At 45.4% G+C, this 25,164-nt stretch overlaps 1 protein-coding gene and 1 long non-coding RNA gene across 5 annotated transcripts in view; one reads left to right on the forward strand and one right to left on the reverse strand.

Annotated features, from left to right (window-relative positions):
• The window catches only part of EXOC3L4 (exocyst complex component 3 like 4), a 198,414-nt gene that overhangs the window by 63,467 nt on the left and 109,783 nt on the right, over nucleotides 1–25,164 (reverse strand). For 3 of the 4 annotated variants that reach the window (XM_053284297.1, XM_053284296.1, XM_053284298.1), the window contains 3 exons: nucleotides 22,907–23,319; nucleotides 16,499–17,159; nucleotides 758–875 (listed from right to left, as the gene is read on the reverse strand). In XM_053284297.1, the coding sequence (XP_053140272.1) occupies nucleotides 758–875; nucleotides 16,499–17,159; nucleotides 22,907–23,276 (1,149 nt within the window). In that variant the 5' untranslated portion in view covers nucleotides 23,277–23,319. Of the gene's footprint in view, nucleotides 1–757; nucleotides 876–16,498; nucleotides 17,160–21,762; nucleotides 21,782–22,906; nucleotides 23,320–25,164 lie in introns of those variants that run through there. The other variant, XM_053284300.1, reaches the window with a different exon arrangement.
• Nucleotides 3,865–23,293, forward strand: LOC128339837 (uncharacterized). The gene is made up of 5 exons (XR_008313250.1): nucleotides 3,865–3,890; nucleotides 8,865–8,895; nucleotides 15,272–15,553; nucleotides 18,191–18,300; nucleotides 23,149–23,293. It is a non-coding gene; the product is annotated as an uncharacterized LOC128339837 (long non-coding RNA).

The raw sequence follows: 25,164 nt of genomic DNA on the forward strand, positions 1-25,164 counted from the left end.
ATCTAGCTAAACTGATCTCAATCTTACTTAATTCTAAGAAAGGAACTCTCAGTTAATTCCCATCCCAAGGCTGTTACTCTCCCCTTTCCCTGCTGATCAGACCTCGCTCAGAGGCCTCCAGGGAAGAACTGAACTCTAATACACCCCTCCCCTGCTCCTCTATAGGCTGTTATCCAGTAAACCCTGCCCCTCACTCTGGCTTGGGCCACAGGGATTTGATTCTCCGGGACTATCACAACACCCTAGCTTTCAGAAATAAAAGCTATACATTGCCCATACGGCAGAGGTTCTCAAACTTGGGTTCTCAGATGTTGCTGGACTACAACTCCCAACATCTCGAGTCACAATGGCCAGGCTGGGGATGCTGGGAGTTGTAGTTAAACAATATCTGGGGACCCAAGTTTGAGAACCCCTGTTATAGAGATGTTAAAACTTGGGGCTGGGGGAAAAAACCACATTTTCCTACACAAAAAATGAAAAAAAAATCTGTACCCCCCTTTCCCCCCAAGTCTTCACATCTCTACCCTGTCATATAAGTAACAGTAACCCCTAACCCTGACCTGAACATCTACATATATTTTCTAAGGCGCTAACTTCATTTGAAAGGGAGTCGAGCCATTCAACTCCTCACAGCATTTAGGCTCCCAAAGAGGAATAATTGTGTTCTTTTTTAAAGGTTAGGATAAATGGTGCAGTGTTCCACACCTCCTCCCTGGATTTATATAAGGCTGAAAAAAGAGACATGGAAATATTTTACCTTTACAGAATGAACGTAGTCCTTTTTCAGTTTTTCCAAAGTTTCCGAAGTTAACAAGTCGGACAAGTCTTCAAGTTTCATATCTGGTTGAAGATCTGGATGTCCTAAGAAATCTTCGCTTAAAAGAAACAAATACATATTTATTTATTTATTCAATTTCTGTACTGCCCTTCCAAAATGGCTCAGGGCGGTTTACACAGAGAAATAATAAAGAAATAAGATGGATCCCTGTCCCCAAAGGGCTCACAATCTTAAAAGAAACACAAGATAGGCACCAGTAACAGTCACTGGAGGTACTATCTTGGGGGTGGATAGGGCCAGTTACTCTTCCCCTGCTAAATAAAAGAGAATCACCACGTTAAAAGATGCCTTTTTTCCAAGTTAGCAGGGGTTAAATATGAAATGTTCCTTGATGTATACACGTTAGAGCAGTCGTTTTTAACCTACAGTCCACCAGATGTTGCCGAACTACAACTCCCAGCATCTCTAGCCATAATTTATTGTGGCTGGGGATGCTGGGAGTTGTAGTTCAGCAACATCTGGCAGACCCCATGTTAAGAACCACTGTGTTAGAGATTTGCAATTGGTGGCCTGTAGGCAGAGCAGGATTATGGTATGCTGAGGCCTTATGCTATGTCAAGCTATGTCATGGCATTACCAAAATTATTATTATTCTAGCAAAACGGACAATGAAAATAGAAATAATTATTGAAAGTCTCCTTTGCTAATCTGCAGCGAGGGGGCCATTTTAATAGTTAGCATTGCTAGTGTGTTCTAGGCATTAAAAGTAGCACAAATATATAGTACTCAATGTATATCACTATATACTGTGAAGTGTGCATGTGTGTATTCAGTGAAATGTATTTCCAGGCAGCATACTTATTTTGAAATATCAGACTTAAATCCTTGGGGGCCTGGGATGTGTGGAGGCCCTGGACTTTGAGGGGCTGGGGGCCCATTTTAAAATCTCATCTTGGCCCATTCCAACGTTGCTATGCCCCTGGCGGTCACTACACATGGGTTTCTGCACAACACCTGCACAGAAGAAACTTCCATGTAGAAAATGTGTCTCTTGTAAATTGACCGTGAATTTTCCATCCATGACTGGGATATTTGAGAGTTAGAGTCAATAATAAAAGAACAGCACACTGCTTGTGACAGGAAGGGGCAAATTACAATGATGTCTGGCAGGGGCTGGTTTTGGCCCTGGCAGAACTTGGCTGTCTGCTCCTGTTGCAAATGCCTCTGTCTAGTGTGGCAAACTAATGTATCCTCCTCCCTCTTGGTGTCAAAGCAAGCACTGGTGTGGTGAATGCACATATATACCCCATCATGAGCCAACAGTCATCATAAGACAAAGGCTGGCAGGAATCATTCACATTGGTTTATAGACACCCCCCCCCACACACCTTCTTCTTCCCCTATTTTGCTAGTGGCTATTTGGGCAGGTGATCCTCTAGGACAAAGTCACGTTTTTTAAAAAGAATGAGATGAGACAGAGAAAATGACACTTGGAATCCTCGCATAACTCCTGATTGTTGTTCTAAGTCTTTTACAGAGATGGCTCATGTTTTCAGGTTTTGATCAACAACCATGTCTAGATGGTACAGTGTTCCTTTTAACAAGGATTTCCAGATATTGTTGACTACAAGTCCCATTATTCCTGTTTGGACAGGGGCGCAATTTCAGTGCTTGCCCTAGGTGCTATTTTCCCTGGTTATGCCTCTGTGTTGACCCAGTACGCGGCAGTTGTGAAAAAGGCAAATTCCATGCTAGGGATCATTAGGAAGGGGATTGAAAACAAAAATGCTAATATTATCATGTCCTTATACAAATGTATGGTGCAGCCACATTTGGAGTACTGTGTTCAGTTCTGGTCACCGTATCTTAAGAAGGACATTGCAGAACTGCAAAAGGTGCAGAAGAGAGCAAGATGATCAGGGGCCTAGAGCATCTTTCTTATGAGGCAAGGCAACAGCATCTGAGGCTTTTTAATTTGGAAAAGAGGCAATTAAGGGGAGACTTGATAGAGGTGCATAAAATTATGCATGGAGTACAGAGAGTGGACAGAGGTAAATATTTCTCCTTCTCTCACAACACTAGAACCAGGAGTTATATCATTAAACTGAATGCTGGGAAATTTAGGACCAACAAAAGGAAGTACTTTTTCACACAGCACATAATTAATCTATGGAATTCTCTGCCACAGGATGTGGTGATGGCTACTAGCTTGGATGGCTTTAAAAGGGGCTTAGATAAATTCATGAGGGTCAGATCAATCAATGGCTACTTGTCTGGTGGCTATAAGCCACCTTCATCCTCGGAAGCAAGATGCCTCTCAATACCAGTTGCAAGGGAGCAACAGCAGGAGAGAGGGCATACCCTCACCTCTTGCCTGTGGGCTTCTCAGAGGCATCTGGTAGGCTACTGTGTGAAATAGGATGCTGGACTAGGAAGGTGTTGCTCCTGATCCAGCTTATGTTCTTCAATACAGTTGTGCTCCCCCCCTTCATTCAGAGCCCCCTCATATTGTGAGGCCCTAAGCTGTAGCTTCCTTAGTTTGTGCCTAAATCTGGCACTGCCTGTGAGAATACTCTGGTTTATGGAAGGCTGTCACCTGGCCTTGGCAGGGCCCTTCCCCTTCTTTAAATTAAGGGGCAATAGCAGACACTGAAGCTCAGTAGCAGGGGCGGCTTCCCCTTGAGGCAATGAGAGCTGATGGCTTCAGGCAGCCAGTGAGCCATAGGGCAGCAAGTAAAAGCACCACTCCCTGCTGCAGGCACCCTCCACTGACCTGCTGCTACTGACCAGTGGGGGAGACCTGCTTGCTTCCTCAGTCTCCCTGGTGGCCCACAGCAAAGACCCACCCAGTCCAGCCTTGCTTGGGTGGTGTTTGGGGCAGAGTGCCTCTTTCCTTTCTGCAGCTATCCAGCTGTGCATTGTGCCAGCCCCGCCCACCTGACATGCAGTCGTCCATCATTGTTTGGGCCCACCCTGCCCTGCCCACCTCTGTGCTTCTGGGGTCTGTGATGCAGCAGGCCATCTTTGTTGTCGTGGCAACTGCTCTCTGCTCACCCTGTTGTATAATGTCACCAGCCAGGATCAATGTCAAGTTCACCTCCTTCTCTAGGAGGTGTGTGTGGTGAATCCCACCCAGACATGAATCTTTTCCCCGATACACTAGTTCTATCTATCTATCTATCAAATTTACTTACCGCCCTATATAAAATCTCAGGGTGGTTTACAATTTAAACAAACAGCAAACAGCCACTAAAAATCATCTAAAACAGATTAAAATTACCATAGATAAAACCTTAAAACATCATAAACTTGGCAAAGAGGCACCTTTGACATGGCAATGCTCTTTATTTAGCAGGGGGAGAGTAACTGGCCCTATCCACCCCCAGCACAGTATCTCCAGTGAGTATTGCTAGTATCTATCTTATGTTTCTTTTTAAATTGTGAGCCCTTTGGGGACAGAGATCCATCTTTCTTATTTATTTATTTATTTATTTCTCTGTGTAAACCCCCCTGAGCGGTATAGAAATAGAATAAACAAGCTGACCCTGCACAGAGCATCTGTTCGCTCTTTGGGGCCGGCTACCTCTTCCCCCCGCCCCCCCACTGGATCCGCTGCCGCATGGCCTTGATCCTTTGCGGCCGGGCCTGCCAGGCCCGTTGCCGCTGCTTGCTGGCCTCTGCGGCCGGCCTCCTCTCCCCCACCCTCTTGCCCAGGCTGCCGGCCTCGCCTCAGCCGCCCGGGCCCGCCGCCGCCGGCTGGTCTCCTCCGGTGGGCGGCCCGCCGTTGCTGCCGCTCTCCTCTGCGTGGCCACCGCTGCTGGTCTCCTCCGGTGGGCGGCCCGCCGTTGCTGCCGCTCTCCTCTGCGTGGCCACTGCCGCTGGTCTCCTCCTGCGGGCGGCCCGCCGGTGCTGCCGCTCTCCTCGGTGGCCGGGCCCGCCGGGCTCCCTGGCCATGGCTGCCGCCGCTGTTCTTCTGGGTGTGCCTTACCCAATCAGGCGCCCCCGCAGCCCAGCCAATCAGCTGGGCTGCCGGGACGCACGTTCGAAAGGCACACCCAGGAGAATTATATATATAGATAATAATAATAATTATTATTATTATTATTTTTATTATTACATTTATATCCTGCTCTTCCTCCAAGGAGCCCAGAGCGGTGTACTACATACTTGAGTTTCTCTTTCACAACAACCCTGTGAAGTAGGTTAGGCTGAGAGAGAAGTGACTGGCCCAGAGTCACCCAGCTAGTTTCATGGCTGAATGGGGATTTGAACTCGGGTCTCCCCGGTCCTAGTCCCGCACTCTAACCACTACACCATGCTGGCTCTATAATAAACCTTATTTATTTGACTGTGTAAATAAATAATAATAAACCAAAGGCCTGATAAAACAAGTGTGTTTTCAAAAGTCGTTTAAATATAATATTCTTTGTTGTTTTTCTCTGTGTAAGATATTTGTCTCGACAGGGAGGCAATCAAACATACAATTCCTCTTCTCTCCCCACACCCCCTTTGCATTCACAAGTAGTAAAATCTAGGAAAGCTTTATTTATTTGGCAAATTTTATACTGCCCTAAATGCAAATCTCTGTGCAGTTCACAATCTTTAGCTGCCTCATCGGCTTGAGAATGTGACCGTGCTTCTCTTCTGTTCCCATTTCCTATCCATATTAAGAGGACACCTGATCAGGATGGGTGGGAGCCTGGCTGCTTTCTCAACCCACGTCACAACTTGAAACAGAAGCAAAGCATGAAGCTTCTTCGCGGCATGCTTCTCACTTGGACTGGAAATGTTTCCTAACAGATGCTGCGCTTTGCAAAATGTCTTTGTGTCATGCAGGGTGTAGGGTGCAGGATAAGGTTTGGTTGGAACTGAATCTTGGAAATGCTGCTTAATAACCTATCAGCACAGCAAGGCGATGAGTAAGGCGGAAATGAGGCCTCTGAACTGTATAGGAGAATTATGTGGCTCTGGCTTTCTTATCTTAGCATTTTTGCCTTTTGCCCTTTCTTGGAATGGTGCATTCTGCTGACACCCTGGAGGTTTTAAATGCCTCGTTTCACACAGGAAATCAAAGATAACTCAGCTATATCCAAACTTTCTTCTGGCTGCTAACAAATGCCAAATAATTATTTGGAAGTGATGCAGTTTTTCTTTTTAAAAGCATATTCATAGAATTATAGAATGTTAGAGTCGAAAGGGAGCCTGGACAGAATCTAGTCCAACCCTTTGTTCAATGTAGGAAACTGCGACAGCATCCCTGACAGATAGCCAGCCACCCAGCCTCTCTTTGAAAAGCTCCAGCAAAAGTGAGCCCACCATGGCACGAGGCAGATGGTTTCACTGTTGAACAGATCTTACAATTCAGAAATTCTTCTTGATGTCTGGCCTAACTCTGCTTCCTTGCCATTAATTTATTTATTATTATTGATTATTAAAATTTTTATACCTCCCTTCCAAAAGGCTCAGGGCGGTTCACATTAAAACACCATTAAAATCAATTAACAATTAAAACAGAAATTGTAAAACTGCATAAAATAATTAACAATTAAAACATCATAAAACACCAATTAAATAGCTAAACAATTTAAAAACAAGTTTTAAAAAGCTGAGAAAGCTTGGTTGAAGAGATGTGTTTTCAGAAGTTCCTTAAAAATTGCCAGAGATGGGGAGGCTCGTATCTTAGTAGGGAGCGCATTCCACAATCTTGGGGCAGCAGCTGAGAAGGCCCGTCTCTGTGTAGCCACCAAATGAGTTGGTGGCAGCTGGAGACGGACCTCCTCAAGTGACCTTAATGGGCGGTGGGGCATATAGCGAAGAAGACATTCTTTTAAATACCCAGGGCCTAAGCTGTTTACTAGCACTTGGTATTTTGCCCGGAAACCTATTGGCAGCCAGTGTAGCTCCATCAATAGAGGAGTAGCGTGGTCTTTCCGAGATGACCAAGAGACTCAACCTGGCTGCCACATTCTGAACCAACTGAAGTTTCCGGACTATGTACAAAGGCAGCTCCACGTAGAGCGCATTACAGAAGTCCAGTCTGGAGGTTACCAACAAATGTACCACTGTTTTGAGGTCATTGATCTCAAGAAACGGGCGCAGCTGGCATATCAGCCGAAGCTGAAAGAAGGCACCCCTGGCCACCGCTTCAACCTGAGAAACCAAGGAGAGACGTTGATCCAGAAGTACTCCCAGACTGCGAACCTGTTCCTTTTGGGGAAGTGTGACCCCATGTAGAACAGGGAGATCAAAATCGTCTGTAGAGTTCTGACCCGCACAATAAGTACCTCCGTCTTCTCTGGATTCAGCTTCAGTTTATTCTCCCTCATCCAGCCCATTACTGCTTCCAGGCAGGCATTTAGGGGGGATATGCCAACTCCTGAAGAGGTTGCCATGGAGAAGTAGATCTGGGTGTCATCAGCGTACTGGTAACATCCAGCTCCAAATCTCCTGATGATCTCTCCCAGCGGTTTCATGTAGATGTTAAAAAGCATAGGAGAAAGTACAGAGCCTTGAGGGACACCATACTTAAGCTCAGATTTTGAAGAGCAACAATCTCCAATCAACACCATCTGGAATCTGTCTGAGAGGTAGGAGTGGAACCACTGTAAAACAGTGCCTCCCACCCCCAACACTCTCAGACGTTCCAGAAGGATACTACAGTTGATAGTATCGAAAGCCGCCGAGAGATCCAAAAGGACCAACAGAGTCACACTTCCTCTGTCCACTGCCAATTGGAGATCATCCATCAGGCCGACCAAGGCAGTCTCCACCCCGTAGCCTGCCTGAGAACCAGTTTGAAATGGGTCCAGATAATCAGTTTCATCTAAGACCGACTGGAACTGAGAGGCCACCACCTTCTCAATTACCTTGCCCAACCATGGGAGATTGGAAACAGGCCTATAATTGCTCAACTCTGAGGGATCTAATGCAGGCTTCTTTAGAAGAGGTCTCCTTAAGACAAGGAGGCATCCTGCCCTCCCTCAGAGAAGCATTTATGATTTCCACCAGGCCGCCTACAACAGCCTCCCTGCTAGATTGAACAAGCCATGTTAGACAAGAGAACAAGTGGTAGGTCTTATCGCCCCAAGCAGCTTGTCCACATCCTCAGGAGTCACAACCTGAAACTGATCCAGTCGAATCACATAAGCGGAATAGTTGGACACCTCCAGTTCAGACATCAAATTAATTGTGGAGTTTCCATCTAAGTCGGCCCGAATGTGAGAGATTTTATCTGCGAAAAATTCTTTAAACACCTCACAGCAGGTAACTGATGATTCCAAATTCTGGTTTAAGAATTTGAAGGCATTTCAATTTTAAGGCATTGGTTCTATCCTGCTCTAAGAGCAAGAGAGAAAAAGTCCACTCTTACTTCTGCGTGCCACCCTTCAGATAACAGGACTGGTCAAGATCCCTGCTGGAAAGTTTGAAAGACTGCTGCTGGTTAGAATAGTCAGTACTCAGCTAGATGGACCAACAATCTTACCCAATATAATGCAGGGGTGCACAACACAAATGCCCTGGTAAGCCAGAACCAACCATGACGTGGAGTGCAAGGGCTGAGGTCAATTTTGAGTGCATTGTTAACGTAAAATTATTTTTTAAAAAAAATTAATGAAAGCGATTATTAGTTACTTGTGGATCTTCCCCCATCCCCCATCAAGTAACCAAAAATTTTAACCTCCACTCTGTTGTTGCTGCCATTGCTGCCTCCCCAGCAGCGTACTTAAATGATGGCCAGGAAATTTAGGACCAACAAATGGACCAAAACACTTTGTTATGTGCCCCACCGCCCATTGAGGTCACTTGAGGAGGTCCGTGTCCAGTTACCGCCAGCTCATCTGGTGGCCACACGGAGACGGGCCTTCTCGATTGCTGCCCCAAGATTGTGGAATGCGCTCCCTGCTGAGATGCGATCCTCCCCATCTCTGACTATTTTTAAAAAACATCTGAAGACCCATCTCTTCTCCCAAGCTTTTTCAGCTTTTTAAATTTGTAGGTTTTAATTTTATACTGTTTTTAAATTGTTAATCTGTTTTAACCCTTAATATTTGTTTTAATTGTTTTTATGTCATTGTCAACTGCTCAGAGACGAAAGTTTGAGCGGTATACAAGTTTAAGTAAGTAAGTAAGTAAGTAAATAAATAAATAAATACTGTTTCACACAGCACATAATCAATCTATGGAATTCTCTGCCATCAGATGTAGTGATGGCCACTAGCCTGAATGTCTTTAAAAAGGCTTGGACAAATTCATGGAGGACAGATCTATCAATGGCTACTAGTTTAGTGCCTATAGGCCACCTCAAGCCTCAGAGGCAAGATGCCTCTAAACACCAGTTGCATGGGAACAACAACAGGAGAGGGGGCAAGCCCTCGTCTATTGCCTGTCGAATTTATAGGGACATCGGGTGGGCCTCTAAGGGAAACAGGATGCAGGACTAGATAGGCCTCGGGCCTTATTCCATAGGGCTGGTCTTATGTCCTTATGACTTCGCCCCTTCCATTCAAGCATCCCACAGAAGAGACCTTAGTGGAGTGGGCAACAAAATGGCAAATGCAGTTCAATGTTGGCAAGTGTAAAGTGATGCACATTGGGACGAAAAACCCCAACTTCAAGTATATGCTGATGGGGTCTGAACTGACCAGGAGAGAGATCTTGGGGTTGTGGTGGACAGCTTGTTGAAAGTGTCGATTCAATGTGTGGCAGCTGTGAAAAAGGCCAATTCCATGCTAGGGATCATTAGGAGGGGGATTGAAAATAAAACTGCTAATATTATAATCCCCTTTATACAAATCTATGGTGAGGCCACACTCTCCCATAACACTAGAACCAGGAGTCATTCCATGAAATTGATTGCCAGGAAATTTAGGTGTATTGTGTGACAGATGTTAGTCTGTTTGTAGTCGGAAGTCCCATAATATTTTTGCATCTTCATTTTCTACAACTTTTTCAATGTTATGGTCCCACCAATTTTTGGCTACAGGTAGCTTGTATTTTTTGCAGATGTTCCAGTGTATCATCCCTGCTACCTTGTCATGCCTTTGTTTGTAGTCAGTCTGTGCGATCTTTTTACAACGGCTGATTAGGTGGTCCACTGCTTCATCTGCTTCTTTACAATGGCGGCACTTGCTGTTTGTTGTTGATTTTTTTACTGTTGCTCTTACTGCATTTGTTCTTAGTGCCTGTTCCTGTGCAGCCAGTATTAAACCCTCTGTTTCTTTCTTCAAGTTGCCATTCTTAAGCCATTGCCAGGTCTTGGTGATGTCTGATTTTCCACTTATATTGTGCAAATATTGACCATGCAGTGGCTTCTTTTTCCATTTTTCTGCTCAGTTCTTGACTTGTTCTTTCTTGTAGGCCTGCTTTGTTTCACTGGTGTTTAATAGTTTTTCGTTATTGACCATTTTAAGTGCATCTTTTCACTGTCCTTGATATATTCTTCAAGGCCTCTTTTCTCCTCCTCTACTGTTTGATGGACTTGCAGCATTCCTCTTCCACCTGAGCTGCGAGGGAGGTATAGCCTAGCTACATCACTGTGAGGGTGCAGGGCATGATTGATGGTCATTATTTCCCTGGTCTTACGATCTAGCGTCTCTAGCTCTGTCTGGGTCCAGTCTATTATTCCTGAAGTGTATCTGATAACAGGTATAGCCCAGGTGTTTATGGCTTGTATGGTGTTCCCACCATTTCTTCAAGGCCTCTTTTCTCCTCCTCTACTGTTTGATGGACTTGCAGCATTCCTCTTCCACCTGACCTGCAAGGGAGGTATAGCCTAGCTACATCACTGTGGGGGTGCAGGGCATGATTGATGGTCATTATTTCCCTGGTCTTACGATCTAGCGTCTCTAGCTCTGTCTGGGTCCAGTCTATTATTCCTGAAGTGTATCTGATAACAGGTATAGCCCAGGTGTTTATGGCTTGTATGGTGTTCCCGCCATTGAGTTTGGACTTGACGATTTTTCTAACTCTCCTGATGTATTCACTTCCCACTTTTCTTTTAACTTCAGTGTGTGAAATGTTATCAGCCTGGAGTATGCCCAAGTATTTGTAATGTTCTTTCTCTTCCAGTTTCTTGATCTTGCTTCCATTGGGCAATTCTATTCCTTCTGTTTTTCTTATTTTTCCTCTGTTCATTATTAATGCAGCACACTTGTCTAGTCCAAACTCCATTGCTATATCGCTACTGAATATACAGACAGTGTTTATCAGTGATTCGATTACTGACTGGGACTTTCCATACAACTTTAGATCGTCCATGTACAGCAGATGGTTTGTTTTACTTGATGTTTTAGATGTTTGGTATCCAAGGCCTGTTTTGTTTAGTATTTGTGAAAGTGGAGTCATGGCGATTACAAACAATAGAGGAGATAGTGAGTCCCCTTGGAAAATACCTCTTCTAATGCTAACCTGTCCAAGTGTCTCGCCATTGATTGTTAACTGTGTACTCCACATACTCATTGCTTTTTTAAAATAAATATCTGAATGTTTTTGCTGACTCCAGTTGTTTCTAAACATTTTAGTATCCATGTGTGAGGCAATGAGTCGAACGTTTTCTTGTAGTAAATCCATGCAACACTTAGATTTATTTTTCTTCTCTTGCCATTTTCTAAAATCATTTTGTCAATCAGCAGCTGGTCTTTTGTGCCTCTGGTGTTCGGGCAATTTCCTTTCTGTTCAACTGGATGCTGTTTGTTAGTTAATAAGTGTTGCATTACTTCATCTGCTATTATTCCACTTAATAATTTGAACATGGTTGGCAGGCAGGTTGTCGGTCTATAATTACTTGGAACTGCACCTTTTGCTGGGTCTTTCATGATGAGATGAGTTTTCCCAGTTGTTAGCCATTGTTCAATATCACCTCCTTGCAAAATGTGATTGAACTGTTTTGATAGTTGTTTATGAAGGCTTGTTAGGTGTTTAAGCCAAAAGCCATGCAGTTCATCATTACCTAGTGCAGTCCAATTTTTTATTTTCTTTGCTCTTTCACTTATTAATTCTGGTGTTATTATTAGATCTTGCATTTGTTGGTTACATTTTTTGACCTCTTTCATCCAGCCTGCTTTTTTATTATAATCTATTGGATTGTCCCATAATTTCCCCCAGAATTGCACTGTTTCTTCTTTATTTGGTGTTTCTAGGTTTCTTGTAGTTTCTCTTTCTATGCTTTGGTAGAAACGTCTCTGATTCGACTGGAATTGGAGATTCTGCCTGTGTTGTGTAATTCTGGCTTCATATCTGCTAATCTTCTTTGACACTGCTGTTATTTGCTGCTTTATTATTTCCAGGACTTCTCTAATTTTCCTTGAATCTAGGTGGTATTTTTGGTTCAGATACTGTTTGGTGTTTTCATTCTTCAGCTTCTTGTCTTTCATATCTTTCAATTTACTAGCATCTGATCTAAGCCTGGAGATTTTACTTTCTAATCTAATCTTCCATTTAGATGATGTACTACTTTCTTTTTTTACAGGTCCCCTGATCTTATATCCGAGCTCTTGTGTTGTTATTGTTGCTGCACTGTACATTAGTTGGTTTGTTTCTTGTAAATTATTGGTTGTTATTTCTGCAAGTGCAGCACTGACATCTTTTAATGCCGGAGCAAGTTGTTTTTTGGCAACTGTTTTCAGAGCTGGAAGTCGAACCCTGGTGGTTGTTTGGTTCATGTGCTCAGTTATTTTTTGCTTTAGTTCTTGTTGCTTTTTTGTTAAATGGCATTTGGGTTTTTGAGGTGAAGGCAAAGGGGAAGTTGCCTGGTTTTGATTTTGGAACAGTTCAGCAACAGTGGCATCCTCTATTTCCAACACCTCCTTGACCTGCGCCTGAGCAACTTCTTCAGTTGGTGGTAATGCTTCTTCCATATCTTGAGCCTGTGTTGCTCTTTGCAGTTCTTCCAGCTCAACATCTGTGAATACTTTATTTCTTATTATGAATCTTTTCTGGTCTGCTAGCCTTGGTCTGTTATTTCTGTATCTGGATGCTTCTCTTTCCAAATTTGGTACATTCTTTTTAAATAACCTCTTCTCGTTGGACTAGTTTTGTAATAGCAGATCATTATTTCCTTGTTGGCATTTTTTGTAAATTTTTTCCAGTTAAGCGACGTTTCTTCCAGTAACCTTGCAGTCTTCAGCCCTGGTTGCTCTACTGAAGATCCTGAGTCCTGTAGCCCACTTGCCACCAGATGTTGTTGTTGTTGTTATTTTTATTATTAATTTCTTTGGAGTTTTGCTTGAATGGAGCATGAGGCTGTATTGCTGATGCCTGTATAGTCTGTAGGAGAGGCTATAGCCCTACACAAGTAGATTGCCTTTAAATTACTATCTGGATTGGGCTTTTACCTTTGTGAAATATAACTGGTGATCCATATGGTGAATAATAGTATTTATATTATGTTTTTCAGTATTGAAAATACTTCTTAGATATGATCTCATTAACTATGATAAAAGTACTATAAGGATGCTATACACCCTTTGATTCTTTAGTTTAAAGGCTTATTTTTGGCATGAAACCATTATCCAACAGTGTGTGTCTCTACAAAAAAACCAGATTACCAGCCATCACTGACCTTTCTGCGGTCAAGCATGGGGCAAGCCGGGCTCAATCACATGGCTGTTTTACATGGACATAAAGAGGTAGTTTGAGAGATGAATCTTAACATTATAGCTAATGAGTTCATCCAGGCAGCACTAATCAGAAAAAATAATTCCAGTGTAGAAGAATTCTAGTAGTGCATAGACTGATGCATTTCTTCTCATTGATGCTCTCTGTAGTTAGCTACTCTTCTTCAATGCTTTGGCTATAATAAAGTCATTTTAATTCATGTAAAAAGTTTCTTGATTTTTATTTTAGATTGTGGACTTCAATTTACAGAGTGAAAAAGTATATTCCATTTTCAAAACGATGTGATCAATTGTTGATGAAGAGTGATTTCTAGAAATATAAATAATAGGACTATGCATGAAATGCTTAGTACATATCCCAGGGGGTGGGGTTCCTTTAAAGGGATGCAGGTAGTACATGCTCCTCTGGTGATCCGCCACTGCCCCATCCCATAATGGCACTATTATTCTTTAAATCTAACTTGAAAGCAGCAGCTGTGCTACTGTCCCCTTTGAACTGCACCGCTGGGATGCTGCTCCCAGCAGACCTCGTGTGGCATCAGCACAGTAATGGCATCAATGCCATTTGCGTGCTGATGCAGCAAGGGCTGCTGGGAGCGGCATTCCATCGGCACAGCAGTTTATGTTGGGAATTCTCTCTGGTAAGAGATACCCTTCTATTACGGCAGAGTTCACAGAGGAAAAACACAGTGGAGTCTGCCCAGGCATGCGTGTTTGCTGAGAGGAAAAGAAACTCAGAGCCAGTTCATAGTTTCAAATCAATATAAGGAGTCTTTATTGGAGAACTCCATTCTAGATAGGCAAGTGGAGAGATAGAATCTTTAATCTAGCTAGCTAGCTGGATGTAGAGAGATGCTATCTGCATCTCTGCACACATGGTACAGAAAGAGAGGTGAGCATGTGTGTAAGAGAGAAGAGAGGAAGGAAGGAAGGAAGTCCCTGAGAGTAGCAATCTACATCTCAAAGGGATAGTGTCCGAGCAGTAGAGAGAAGGAATGACCAAAGTCTTGACCCCTCTAGCCCTCTGACTCACCAGTCTGTCCCCCTCTGCCATTGAGGCCGGATGAGGCAGCGCAGAGTCCTTCACTTCCAACAGTTTAAAGTGGACAGCAGTGCAGCTGCTGCTTTCAATTTGGATTCAAAGAATGACAGCGCTGCAATGGGGTGGCAGTGGCTCACTGGAGGAGCAGGTACAACCTGCCTGCCTCCTTTTATAGGAATCCCTCATCCAAATGTTTCAGCTGCAGGAGGCTGATTCATTTCAGCACCTCTCCAAAGAGGCGGCAAAACTATTTGAGCAATAAAGAATACATATAGACGAATACGTCTGTGCCTGTCCTGGGTCAATTTCTTGTCTGAGGGCTTCCTAGAGGCATCTGCTGGGCCACTGTGGGAAACAGGATACTGGATTAAATAGGCCTTGGGCCTATTCCAGCAAAGCTGTTCTTATGAGCTGCAGCTGCTTGTCAGCAGGACAGACCAAGAGCTCTTTATAACTCCTGCTCTTGTTATAGGATATTCATACCTGAGGGCAAGCAAAAAAGAAAAGAAAAGAAAAGAAAAGAAAGCCCCCATGAGCCAGATCTGGCCTCAAGATCTTATGTTGTGCAGGCCTGATATAAGGCATGTGAAGGGATGAGGCACCAGCCTCTGCATTATTGCAAATGGTATGTGTTAATATGCTTGCAAATCCCTCTGCATGAAAAAAAACTGGTGGGGTCAGAAGTTCATGCCTATTTTATTTTTTTTAAAGTTTCACATTGAGAAAGAACTGTTTGACAGTTTAATTTTGGAGGGAAGGGAAACTTTGAAAAATGGAGGCAAGCTTGTGTGGTGAGGATTGGCTAGTCAACTGTTGGAACAATTTGTGTATGTGTAGGAGGCTGCTTAGCAGAGACTTAGCCAGAGTTGGAGAGTCCTGGAAGAAGTCAGAGGCAGAATCAAGCAGTCAAGGAGGCAGAGTTGGTGCTGAGTGCTGCACAGAGCTGTGATTCAGTAGAAGATGAATCAGTGTGGTTCAGAGTCTGAAGTCACAAGCAATAGCTGAAAATCACTACAAAGAGGGGAGACTCTCTGAAGGCTGCTAATCACAGAACTACCAGTCTGGATTTAACTCCAGGCTGGTAGAAGTGACTAAGACCTGAAACTGCAGAAGGAACAGGTAACTGCAGAGGACTCTGGGTTAGGGACCAGTTAAGTTAGGTTAGTGGATATGTTTTCCCCAACCCTTTTATTTCTTCCATTATGCTCTTATGCAGGGGTGGAGCCACCACTGTGCAATCGGGTTCAAAGAACCTGGGCCACCGCACTTCAGGGGTTGTGTGCACCTCGTGCCTCAGCCATGCCCCTGCGACTGATGCATGGCCCCATTTATGAGCAAAATCTAGCCAGCGCCATGTTTGCAGCGTGACCGGAGCGGCTCTCCCTGCCTTTTAAGGCAGGGAGAGCCACTCCTGGCTACGCAGTGAACACGGCATTGGCTAGACTTCGCTCGCAAACAGGGCCATGTGGCCCCATTTGCAAGCTAAGTTATGCCTCCCACACTTGACATCAGATGCAGGAGGTGTGACTTAACCACATGCCCTGCCTCTGATGTCAGACACTTACAGCTGAAGCAGGGGGTGGGGCTAGGGCCACGGCGGCGGGCTGAACCTGGGCCACTGCTGGTCTCCCTCCACCCCTGCTCTTACGGTAACTGTTTTGTAAGAAACTAAAGCTAATGTTTTAAAATTGACCAATTTTTTCCAAAGTAAACTTTTTTTGTTGTATTTAAAAATGTGAAGCTGTTTGATTGTCTGCACCCTGTGCCTAAAGCCTTTCCACCCTACTGAGTAGTTGTTTTTTGGCAAAGGTGAGTGTAGGGCTGTTTTAGTAGACCCAGCCCTATAAAAGAAAAGTCTACTTGGTGGCAGCAGTAAAACATAGATATCAAAGGGCAGGTGGGATCTGTGGTTCCTCCACACGAGGTATCACACAGGTGGGATAGAGAGCTATTCCTCCACAAGGCAACTTTGATACTTGTTCAGTCATATTTCTGCAACTTTTCTGAGGAAAAGATATGTATGGAATCATGGCATACACAAAGTTCTGCTCAAATAGCACTTACCTGTGGTATACTTGAGTGACCCAAAGGAGGACTGCATGGAGTTCATTATATTCCAAGTGACTGTTTTCCAGGATGCTTTGCAAGTGAAAAGAAAGAGCCAGATGGAAAGCCTTCAAGTATGTCTCACACACACTATAGTCCTGCGGATAGCATTTCTGCACCAAATGCTTTATTCTCTTCAGATCTCCTCTTATGACATTTTTGAGGTATCCTAAGTGTACAGAAAGCCAAGATGCATTGCAGTCTTTCAGTGGCATTTCGACTTTGTTGACTCTTCTTTCTACACTTTCTTTGACACTTTCTTTCCAAAGCCCTCTCCAATTTCTGGCAGAGCCAAGGCGGTCCACAGGCTCAGAAGGGACAACAATTTTTGCAGCCTTGGCATGAGCTTTTTCTTCCTTTTCAATTAAAGTCACCAGCGATGTCAGTGCCTTTGCATCTACCTCAGGAAGATCCAGTGTTTCTTCCACAGTGCACTGAATTGTCTTGTAAACCAAATCATAAAGCAAGTCAATGTCCTTGGCCCTCATGATGTATTCTTTGGGGTTCTCTTCATATTTCTTGGCATCTCTTTCAGCCAAAACCTCCATTTCCAACATCCTGATGTTTTCAAAGGCTTCCAGAAGCTGCCTCTTCTGAATAAGTTCATTTATCTGCATTACTAAAGAAAAGAGGGGAAATGGAGCATGAGAGGAGGCCATGTCTACTGTACATTTTTCCTCTAAAGAAGTTATCTGGAACTGTTCCTTTGAGGAACATTGGCCATCATCTTGTACTGGAATGAAAAGTTCAAAGTGTCTTTCTCTCCCCTCCCCCCCACCCCCTGCTCTTCCATTTTGATATTCCTTTCTGGGAATCATTCCAAAATATTTCCATTACAAAGGAATAGTTTGATTAAGGGGAGGTCTGCAACTCTAACCAACCTATAAGAATAAAACGGGGGGGGGCGTTGGTTGGTGACTGGGTAATGGGGTGAGGGGGATGGAGTAAAGGGTAGAGGAGTGACCGAGAGGGGTGAGGGGGATGGAAGCAGCAAGACGGAGCAGGAATACAGCTCAGGTGAGGGTGGAGAGATCTCTGAGGTGAGGGGGGCTGTGGCAGGGGGTGAGGGGAGCAATCGGGTACTAGCGTGCAGATGCTCTGCATGGGTTAAGCTAGTTTATTATTATTAGCTATCAACCAGACTAAATTACTCATGAGTAGCCCCACTGAAATGAATGGGACAAGCTAGACATCATCTAATTATCCCATCAATTTCAATGGGTCTACTTGTGAGCAATTTAGTGTGGATGATGGGTACCCATCATCATCATCTCAATGAAATAGCTTGGGGGTAAATTCGAGCAGGAAAACAGTGCAGGATGAAAGAGTTAAGAGTTAACAGTCCAGCATCCTCTTTCCCACAATGACCCACCAGATGCCTTTGAGAAGCCCACAGGCAACAGGTGAGGGCATGCACTCTCTCCTGCCATTGCTCCCCTGCAACTGGACCCCTCTCTCCCAAACCATGGTCCCAATCCAGATTAGGCCCCCTGCTTTTGACTTTTAAAAAAGATGTGGGAGAATCTCAAGCACAGGTTTGATTTCTTTGTGTAAACCGCCCTGAGCCATTTTTGGAAGGGCGGTATAGAAATAGAATAAATGAATTTACAGGAATGTCTAGTTTTACATGACTTTTCCTCTTTTTTTAAGGATTAGACAGATTCACGGAGAAGAATGAGTCTAGTAACAGAAGCCAGCCACTACAACAAAATGGAGCGTACATGTCCAGAGACAGTATACCTTTGAAAACTGGATTCTGGGTACGTACAATGCTGGGGAAGGGCTTTCACATTACTTGTTCAATCTGAGTAGAATATGGCCCCACTGCTCACCCATTGTTCTGTTTACACACACCTTTCAATAGCAGCAGAGATTCCATGAGAGGTTTTCTGCTTTGAGTCTCTTATATAATGTTTGAAGTCCTATAAGTGCTCTTGAAAAGGATAATATTTATCCAAAACACATTGGGCTCAATAAACCATTTTATGAACCACTTGGGTTCTTTTTGTTTTCCCAGTGGTGCTTCTGCGCCCCTCTTTTCTTCTTCTGTTTGCAGGCAGTCTTTGTGTATCTTGTGTTCTCTCTCTCTGAATCTGCCTTAGGGCATGTCTGCACTAGTACTTCTGTTTCCTGGAGGAGGAAGAATAAGCTTTCTCAAGATTACCCTCTTCTTGCCCCTGCCAGTAAATTCCTGTTCTGCACTTAGTATTTCCGTAGTTGGTATGCAGAAAAAGCAGCCCAGAAACTTTCCTTGTGCCTCTTTGTATGACTTGTGTGAGGGAGACAGCCTTCTAGTAGCAACTTATGCTAAATACACAGAGTTTTGATTATGGCAGGCACCAAATAGCAGATTCCCCAAGAATGGTTGACCCCAATTAATTTCCCCATTGTCCTTTCAAGGCGCAGTCAAGGCCGGACTGGGTGCACAGAGAGGGCAGTGGAATGTATGTGGGAAGGGTGCCAGGTTTTGAGCAGAATGGGTGCTTAAGGGTGGGAGTATTCACTGCTGCCGAGTATGGCGGGGCATAGGGGTGCCCTGCAGATGGGGCGCACTGGGAATATGCCCTTTTGCCCTGTGTGCCAGTCCGAGCCTGGGCACAGTTAAAACAAGTGCTAAGAACATTTCAGCAGATAATCTCATTTTAATACAACATTTTAATGCAAGTTAAACTGGAATTTTCTAGAGATAGCTATGAGCAGGGCTGGACAAGTTCGGCCCTCCAGAGGTTTTTGGATTACAACTTCCATCATCCCTAGCTACAGTGGCAAATAGTCAGGGATGATGGGAGTTGGAGTCCAATATCTGCAAGAGAGCCAAAGTTGTGCAGCCTTGCTGTAGTGATACTGCAAGTCATCTTATCCTAAGCTACCACGAATCATAACCAAGGAGACCTGGGTTCCAATCCCCACTCAGACATGAAGTTCACTGGACAGGCTTTGGTCAGTTACCCTCTCTTAGTCTATCCTACCTCACAGGGGTGTTGTGCAGATAAAAGAGGGGAGCTGGAAATGTATGTCAACCTGAACTTTTTGAAGGAAGAGCAGGAAATATAAACAAAACAAATAGGAACAGAGGAAACTACCTTCTGAGTCAGACCATTGGTCAATCTAGCTCAGTATTGTCTACAGATTGGCAGCAGCTGTAGACAATACTCACAGGCAGGAGTCTTTCTCAGCCCTGTCTTGGAGATGCCGGGGAAGGAACTGGGAACCTTCTGCTCTTCCAGAACGGCCCCATTCCCATATTTTACAGGACTCACATGTAGTCTCCCATTCAAATGCAAACCACTGTTTGTCCCTGCTTAGCAAATTCATGCTTGCCACCATAAGACCAGCTCTCTTCTCCATGGTTATGTTTTTTTCCACAACAACCCTGTGAGGAAGGTTAGTCTGAGAAATAAGTGACCGGCCCAGGGTCATCCAGTGAGTTTCATGGCTGAACAGGGATTTTAACTCAGATCTCCCTGGTCCTAGTCCAATGCTCTAACCACTATACCACACTGGCTCTTAAAAAACAAAACAAAGCTGTACAACTTCCTAATCATGCACTGCCCATGTGAAGCGAGCATCTCCCTTGTGTTAAGGGAGAACACAAGACTTACAGTCATGATCCAAGTAGCATCTTGAAGATATGAGCTGAATATGCATAATTTGTTATATGCGAATAATTAATAATTAATTGCCCCGGCCTAGACCCCACTTGGAATCTACCATGCACAGCGGCTTGACATTGCACTCATAAATACAAAAGCTATGTCCAAGAGCTTCCTAAATATGATCTTGGTGATCTTTACAGCACCTGCAAGCCTCTATCTTAATGCTTTTTTATAATCAACGTTGACTCAATTTAGAAGCAAGTCACCACCGCTGGGCACAGTGGCCAACACCCCGACTAATGCTATGCTCAGGGCCAGCCCATCAACTCGATGGACCTAAGTGGTCACCTAGAACACTAGTTCTTAGGATGTGTGGGTCAGGCACAGGTGCTGCCACCACCATGAATAGACACCCTCTGCATGGTAACTGCTGCAGAGGCATCTGGGGCAGTAAGGAAAGAGATTGTGCTGCTGCTTCTACTACTAAGGTAAAATGTGCCGTCAAGTCGATTTCAACTCCTGGCACCCACAGAACCCTGTGGTTTTCTTTGGTAGAATACAGGAGGGGTTTACCATTGCCTCCTCCCGCACAGCCTTTCAGCATCTTCCTATATCACTGCTGCCTGATATAGGTGTTTCCCATAGTCTGAGAAACATTCCAGTGGGGATTCGAACTGGCAACCTTCTGATTGTTAATCAAGCATTTCCCTACTGTGCCATTAGGTGGCTGCTGCTGCTGGAACTACTACTACAAATATTTAATACCACTTTAAAAAAAAAAGTTTTCAAAGGATTTTACATAGAATAAGGAAGGAAGGAGGCTCCGTGTCCACAAAGGGCTCATAATCTAAAAAGAAATATAAGATAGACACCAGCAACAGCCACTGGAGGGATGCTGTGCTGGGGATGGATAGGGCCAAAAGCTCTCCCCTGCTAAACAGAAAAGAATCACCACCTTTAAAAAGGTGCCCCATGCACCACCTTGTTGCACTAGTGCAACTTTGTTGATTGCATAAGCACAGCCAGGGTTGTCCATAGGGTTTGGGGGTACCCTATGCAAAGTATGACTTTGGAGGTCCCCCCCCCATTCTGTATTATAGTGGGGTGAGCACCAAAGTCATACTTGGCAGCCGGTGCTGGCTGGGGCAGGTGCGGGAGGTGAGGAAAGAGATTTAAAAATCTGTAAGACCGCTTGTCATAGCTCCTACCAGAGCCGCAGAGTGGGTGGAGATGGGTGCGTGGGTAGGTCCACTGGGGGATTCCTTGATTTTAAGGGATTAACATTAAGCTGCTACCATCCACTTTATTTTAATATGGGACAAACCACGCTCTCCATATAAGATTCCTGGGGGTGGTTAAAGTGGCAAAACCCTCCCTGGAAAGGCTGTGCAGTCCTAGACCTCCAAAGGCGTGTGACTATGGCAGACCCAAAATGAAGCGTTTCACATACAAGGGTCAATTATTACATTAAAAGAAAAACTAAGCACATGCAATAAGAACAATGGTCTCTTCATAAAGCAGATTGTGTGAGAGAGTTTTCATTAACCAGGCAGCTCAGAGTCAAGCAATTAATAAAGGAAAATAACTTCCCTCACAGGTCTGTCTGAACTGTCTGGTGCTGCCTACCTTATTACCCACAGGGAGGGACCTTCCTGCTCTCTCCAGCTTCCTAGGCTGTGGCCTCTCATTTCCCCAGCAACCTCTCAGCCAGCTGTTTCCTCAGGGCACTCTTGGAACAGAACAAGCAGAAGGAAAAGCTTTCTCTTCTTCTGCTGGTGGCTGTGTGTGTAGTTCCCACCCAGTCCTCAGGATTGGTCCTTTTGTTTTGATTTCCCTGGGGTCTCCCCCTTATTAGGAAAGTCTCCCCACCGCAGCAGTTACTCTAAATGAGGCCTAGTCCTCCTGCAAATCCTTCCCATCACTACACCACTACACCATGCTGCCCCATGTCATTTTCCAGCTCTGTGTGGAGTCTGTGCCCACCCCAGAGCCTGCCCTACCGCTCACCTGGCTGATCTTCATGAGTGGCAGCCATGGAAGCGGCACACTCCCTCTGCTAAAAACAAGAGTCACCACTTGAAAGGTGTCTGTTAGCCCAGTCAGCAGGAGTTTAATTCATGTTTATAAAGTTTCTTATATATGCCTGTGATTTTAGAGTGTTTTATGTGTTGTTCCTTGTATAGGGAATGTATTGCTGTATTCACCTGTGCACAACTGTTTGTTGTTGTAGTTGTAGGGCGGGGCACAGGCAGCTGGAGGACGTGGTCCTGACGGCAGCTCCCCCACCCCTTGTGACTGTCAAGTGTGTGCACCAAGCCACACCCCCTGCCTCTGATGTCAGAGGCAGGGGGTGTGGCCACTTCCCTTGGAAAGGGTCCCATCCTCCCCAGTCAGCTTTCCACCCCCAGCCCAGCCAGCCAGTGAAACACCGTCTGGGGAGGAGCGAGTGACTCGTGCTCCCAGCCGGCAAGCTCTGCATTCACCAGCTGAGTAAGGGAGTGCCTTGACTACGGGCAAGGGGGTGCCTTGGTGACCTCCCCCAGACCCTGGCAGCCGGGGGACAGGCATCCTCCCTCACTCAATGGTCTCTCCACCCCTGTTCCAGTGCCCTTGATCAGGATTTTATCCAAAACACATTGGGTCTATTAAAGACAATAGTGAAGGTCCCCTCTCATTTCCGTCTCCTTGGTGGGTACCTCTACCCTTTTGCTTACCCTTGCCATAGCCAAGGAGCAGCCCAGCAAAAGTTTAAAGCCAAACAACTTCTTACCAGACAGTGGTTCCTTCTCAACAAGTTCTCTTCCTCCCCCGGACTCCTCCTCCTCTGCAATGTTGCTTTTTTCTTCTTTGGTGTGGTCGCCGTCTTCTATCAGTCTCAGTCTTCTCAGTGAAAGACGTATGCTGTTTCTGACATTGCCTGACTCTTCCATTGTCCTGCCTTTCCTGCTACTTAGTCTTGCTGTTATACTCCTGAAGAAGTTTTTGGGCTCAATTTCTTCTTGATTCTTCAAGGGTGGAGAATTGGAGTCAGAAAATCTATCACCGTCTTCGCTCTCCATGCATTTCGCCAGGTTCTCGGGCTCTGATGAAGACTCCATTACCCCATTGGCCTCACTGATTCCTGGTTTGTTGTCATTCATTTTTGTTGTGTAGCAAATGACGCAGATATAGCAACTGCAATTACTGGGGTGGGGGACAAAGTGGCAACGTGAGGTAGTCAGCAAATACACTTCTTGAACAGCATTGCAAAGGAACCTACGAAGCTGCCTTATCCTGAGTCAGGCCAATGGTCCATCTAGCTCATAATCGTCTACACTGACTGGCAGCAGCTCTCCAAAGACTCAGGCAGGAGTCTTTTCCACCCCTACCTGAAGATGCCAGGCAGTAACCCTGGGACCTTCCATATGCAAAGCAGATGCTCAACCACTAAACTACGGTCACATCCCCAAGGCTGAATTGGGTCACACGAAGTCATATAATAAGGCTTCCTTCTCGGTCAAGCTTGTTTTCTGGTCTGAACACCTCACTAGTAGGGATGAGCCCAGACTGGTCTGGAGGCCATTCTAAAGGCCTCCGGACTGGTCTGGACCTGGGTGGTTCGGTTCGGATGGGGGGTTGCTTTAAGAATAGGTGAGGGTTTACTTACCCCTCCCGCCGCTTTCCTGCTCTGCCGCCCATAATTTTAGTAGTAATTGGGGCGGCAGGATACCTTCCTGCTGCCCCTTCCCCACATTCGCTATGAAAAGCTCCCAGAGTCCTCTGTGTGTGTGCTCACGCACATACAGAGACATGAAGCACGCGCACAATGTGAGCACGCGCAGAGGACTCCTGGGAGCTTTTCATAGTGAAAGCAGGGAAGGGGCAGCAGGGAGGTCTCCTGCCATCCCAATTACTACTAAAATTACGGGCACCAGAGCGGGAAAGTGGCGGAAGGGGTAAGTAAACCTTCCCCCGCTCTTAAAGCAACCCCCCACCCCAGTGCCGGACCGCAGTTTGGGGGTTCCATGCACACCCCTACTCACTAGCAGAGCAGGACCAAGGGTGGCCCGTGTCCGGCCGCTGCTGAGGCACCGCTCACCCTGCCGCCCCTCAGGGGCCATGCCTCACGGCCCCAACATCACCCTGCACCTGACGTCAGACGAGGGGTTAGCCACGCTCCCATGTCTGATGTAAGATGCGGGGGGCGTGGTCTGGCTCCCAAATGGGGCCATGCAGCCCCATTTGGGAGTTAAATCCAGGTCAGCGCTGCGTTTGCAGCTCGGCCAGGAGCAGCTCTTCCCTGCCTTAAACGCAGGGAGAGCCGCTTCTGGCCACACTGCAAACGCAGCGCTAGATCAGGAGCTAGTTCAGGGCCAGCGCTGTATTTGCAGCGTGGCCAGAAGTGGCTCTCCCTGCCTTTAAGGCAGGGAAGAGCTGCTCCTGACCACGCTGCAAATGCAGCACTGGCCATTTAACTCCTGGATGTGGCACCGTGGCCTCGCTCTGGAGAATAACCAGCACCCCCGCTCATCTGACGTCAGACGCGGGTGTGTGTGTGTTGGGGACGTGAGGTATGGCCCCTGAGGGGCGGTGGCCCGGGTTCTTTGAACCTGGTCGCCCAATAGTGGCTACGCCCCTGGAACAGCTAGACAACCTTGCTTGATGCTTTTCCTATCTTTTATTGACTACTAATTCAGGCTTTGCTCAGGTGCTCGTAATGTAACAGGTTTATTAGTTCTTTTTCCATATAAAGGGCTTCAAGCACTTTTGTTGGGAAGTGGTACATAAATATGCATTGCAGTAGTAGCGGTGCAGTGGGGAAATGCTTGACTAACAAGCAAAAGGTTGCCGGTTTGAATCCCTGCTGGTACTATATCGGGCAGCAGCGATATAGGAAGATGCTGAAAGGCATAATCTCATACTGAGTGGGAGATGGCAATAGTAAACCCCTCCTGTATTCTACCAAAGAAAACCAAAGGGCACTGTGGGCGCCAGGAGTCAAAATCAACTTGATGGCACACTTTACCTAATTCAGGCTTTATTCAGATG

This window comes from Hemicordylus capensis, chromosome 1 (genome assembly GCF_027244095.1).
Source record: "Hemicordylus capensis ecotype Gifberg chromosome 1, rHemCap1.1.pri, whole genome shotgun sequence".
Lineage (NCBI taxonomy): Eukaryota > Metazoa > Chordata > Lepidosauria > Squamata > Cordylidae > Hemicordylus > Hemicordylus capensis.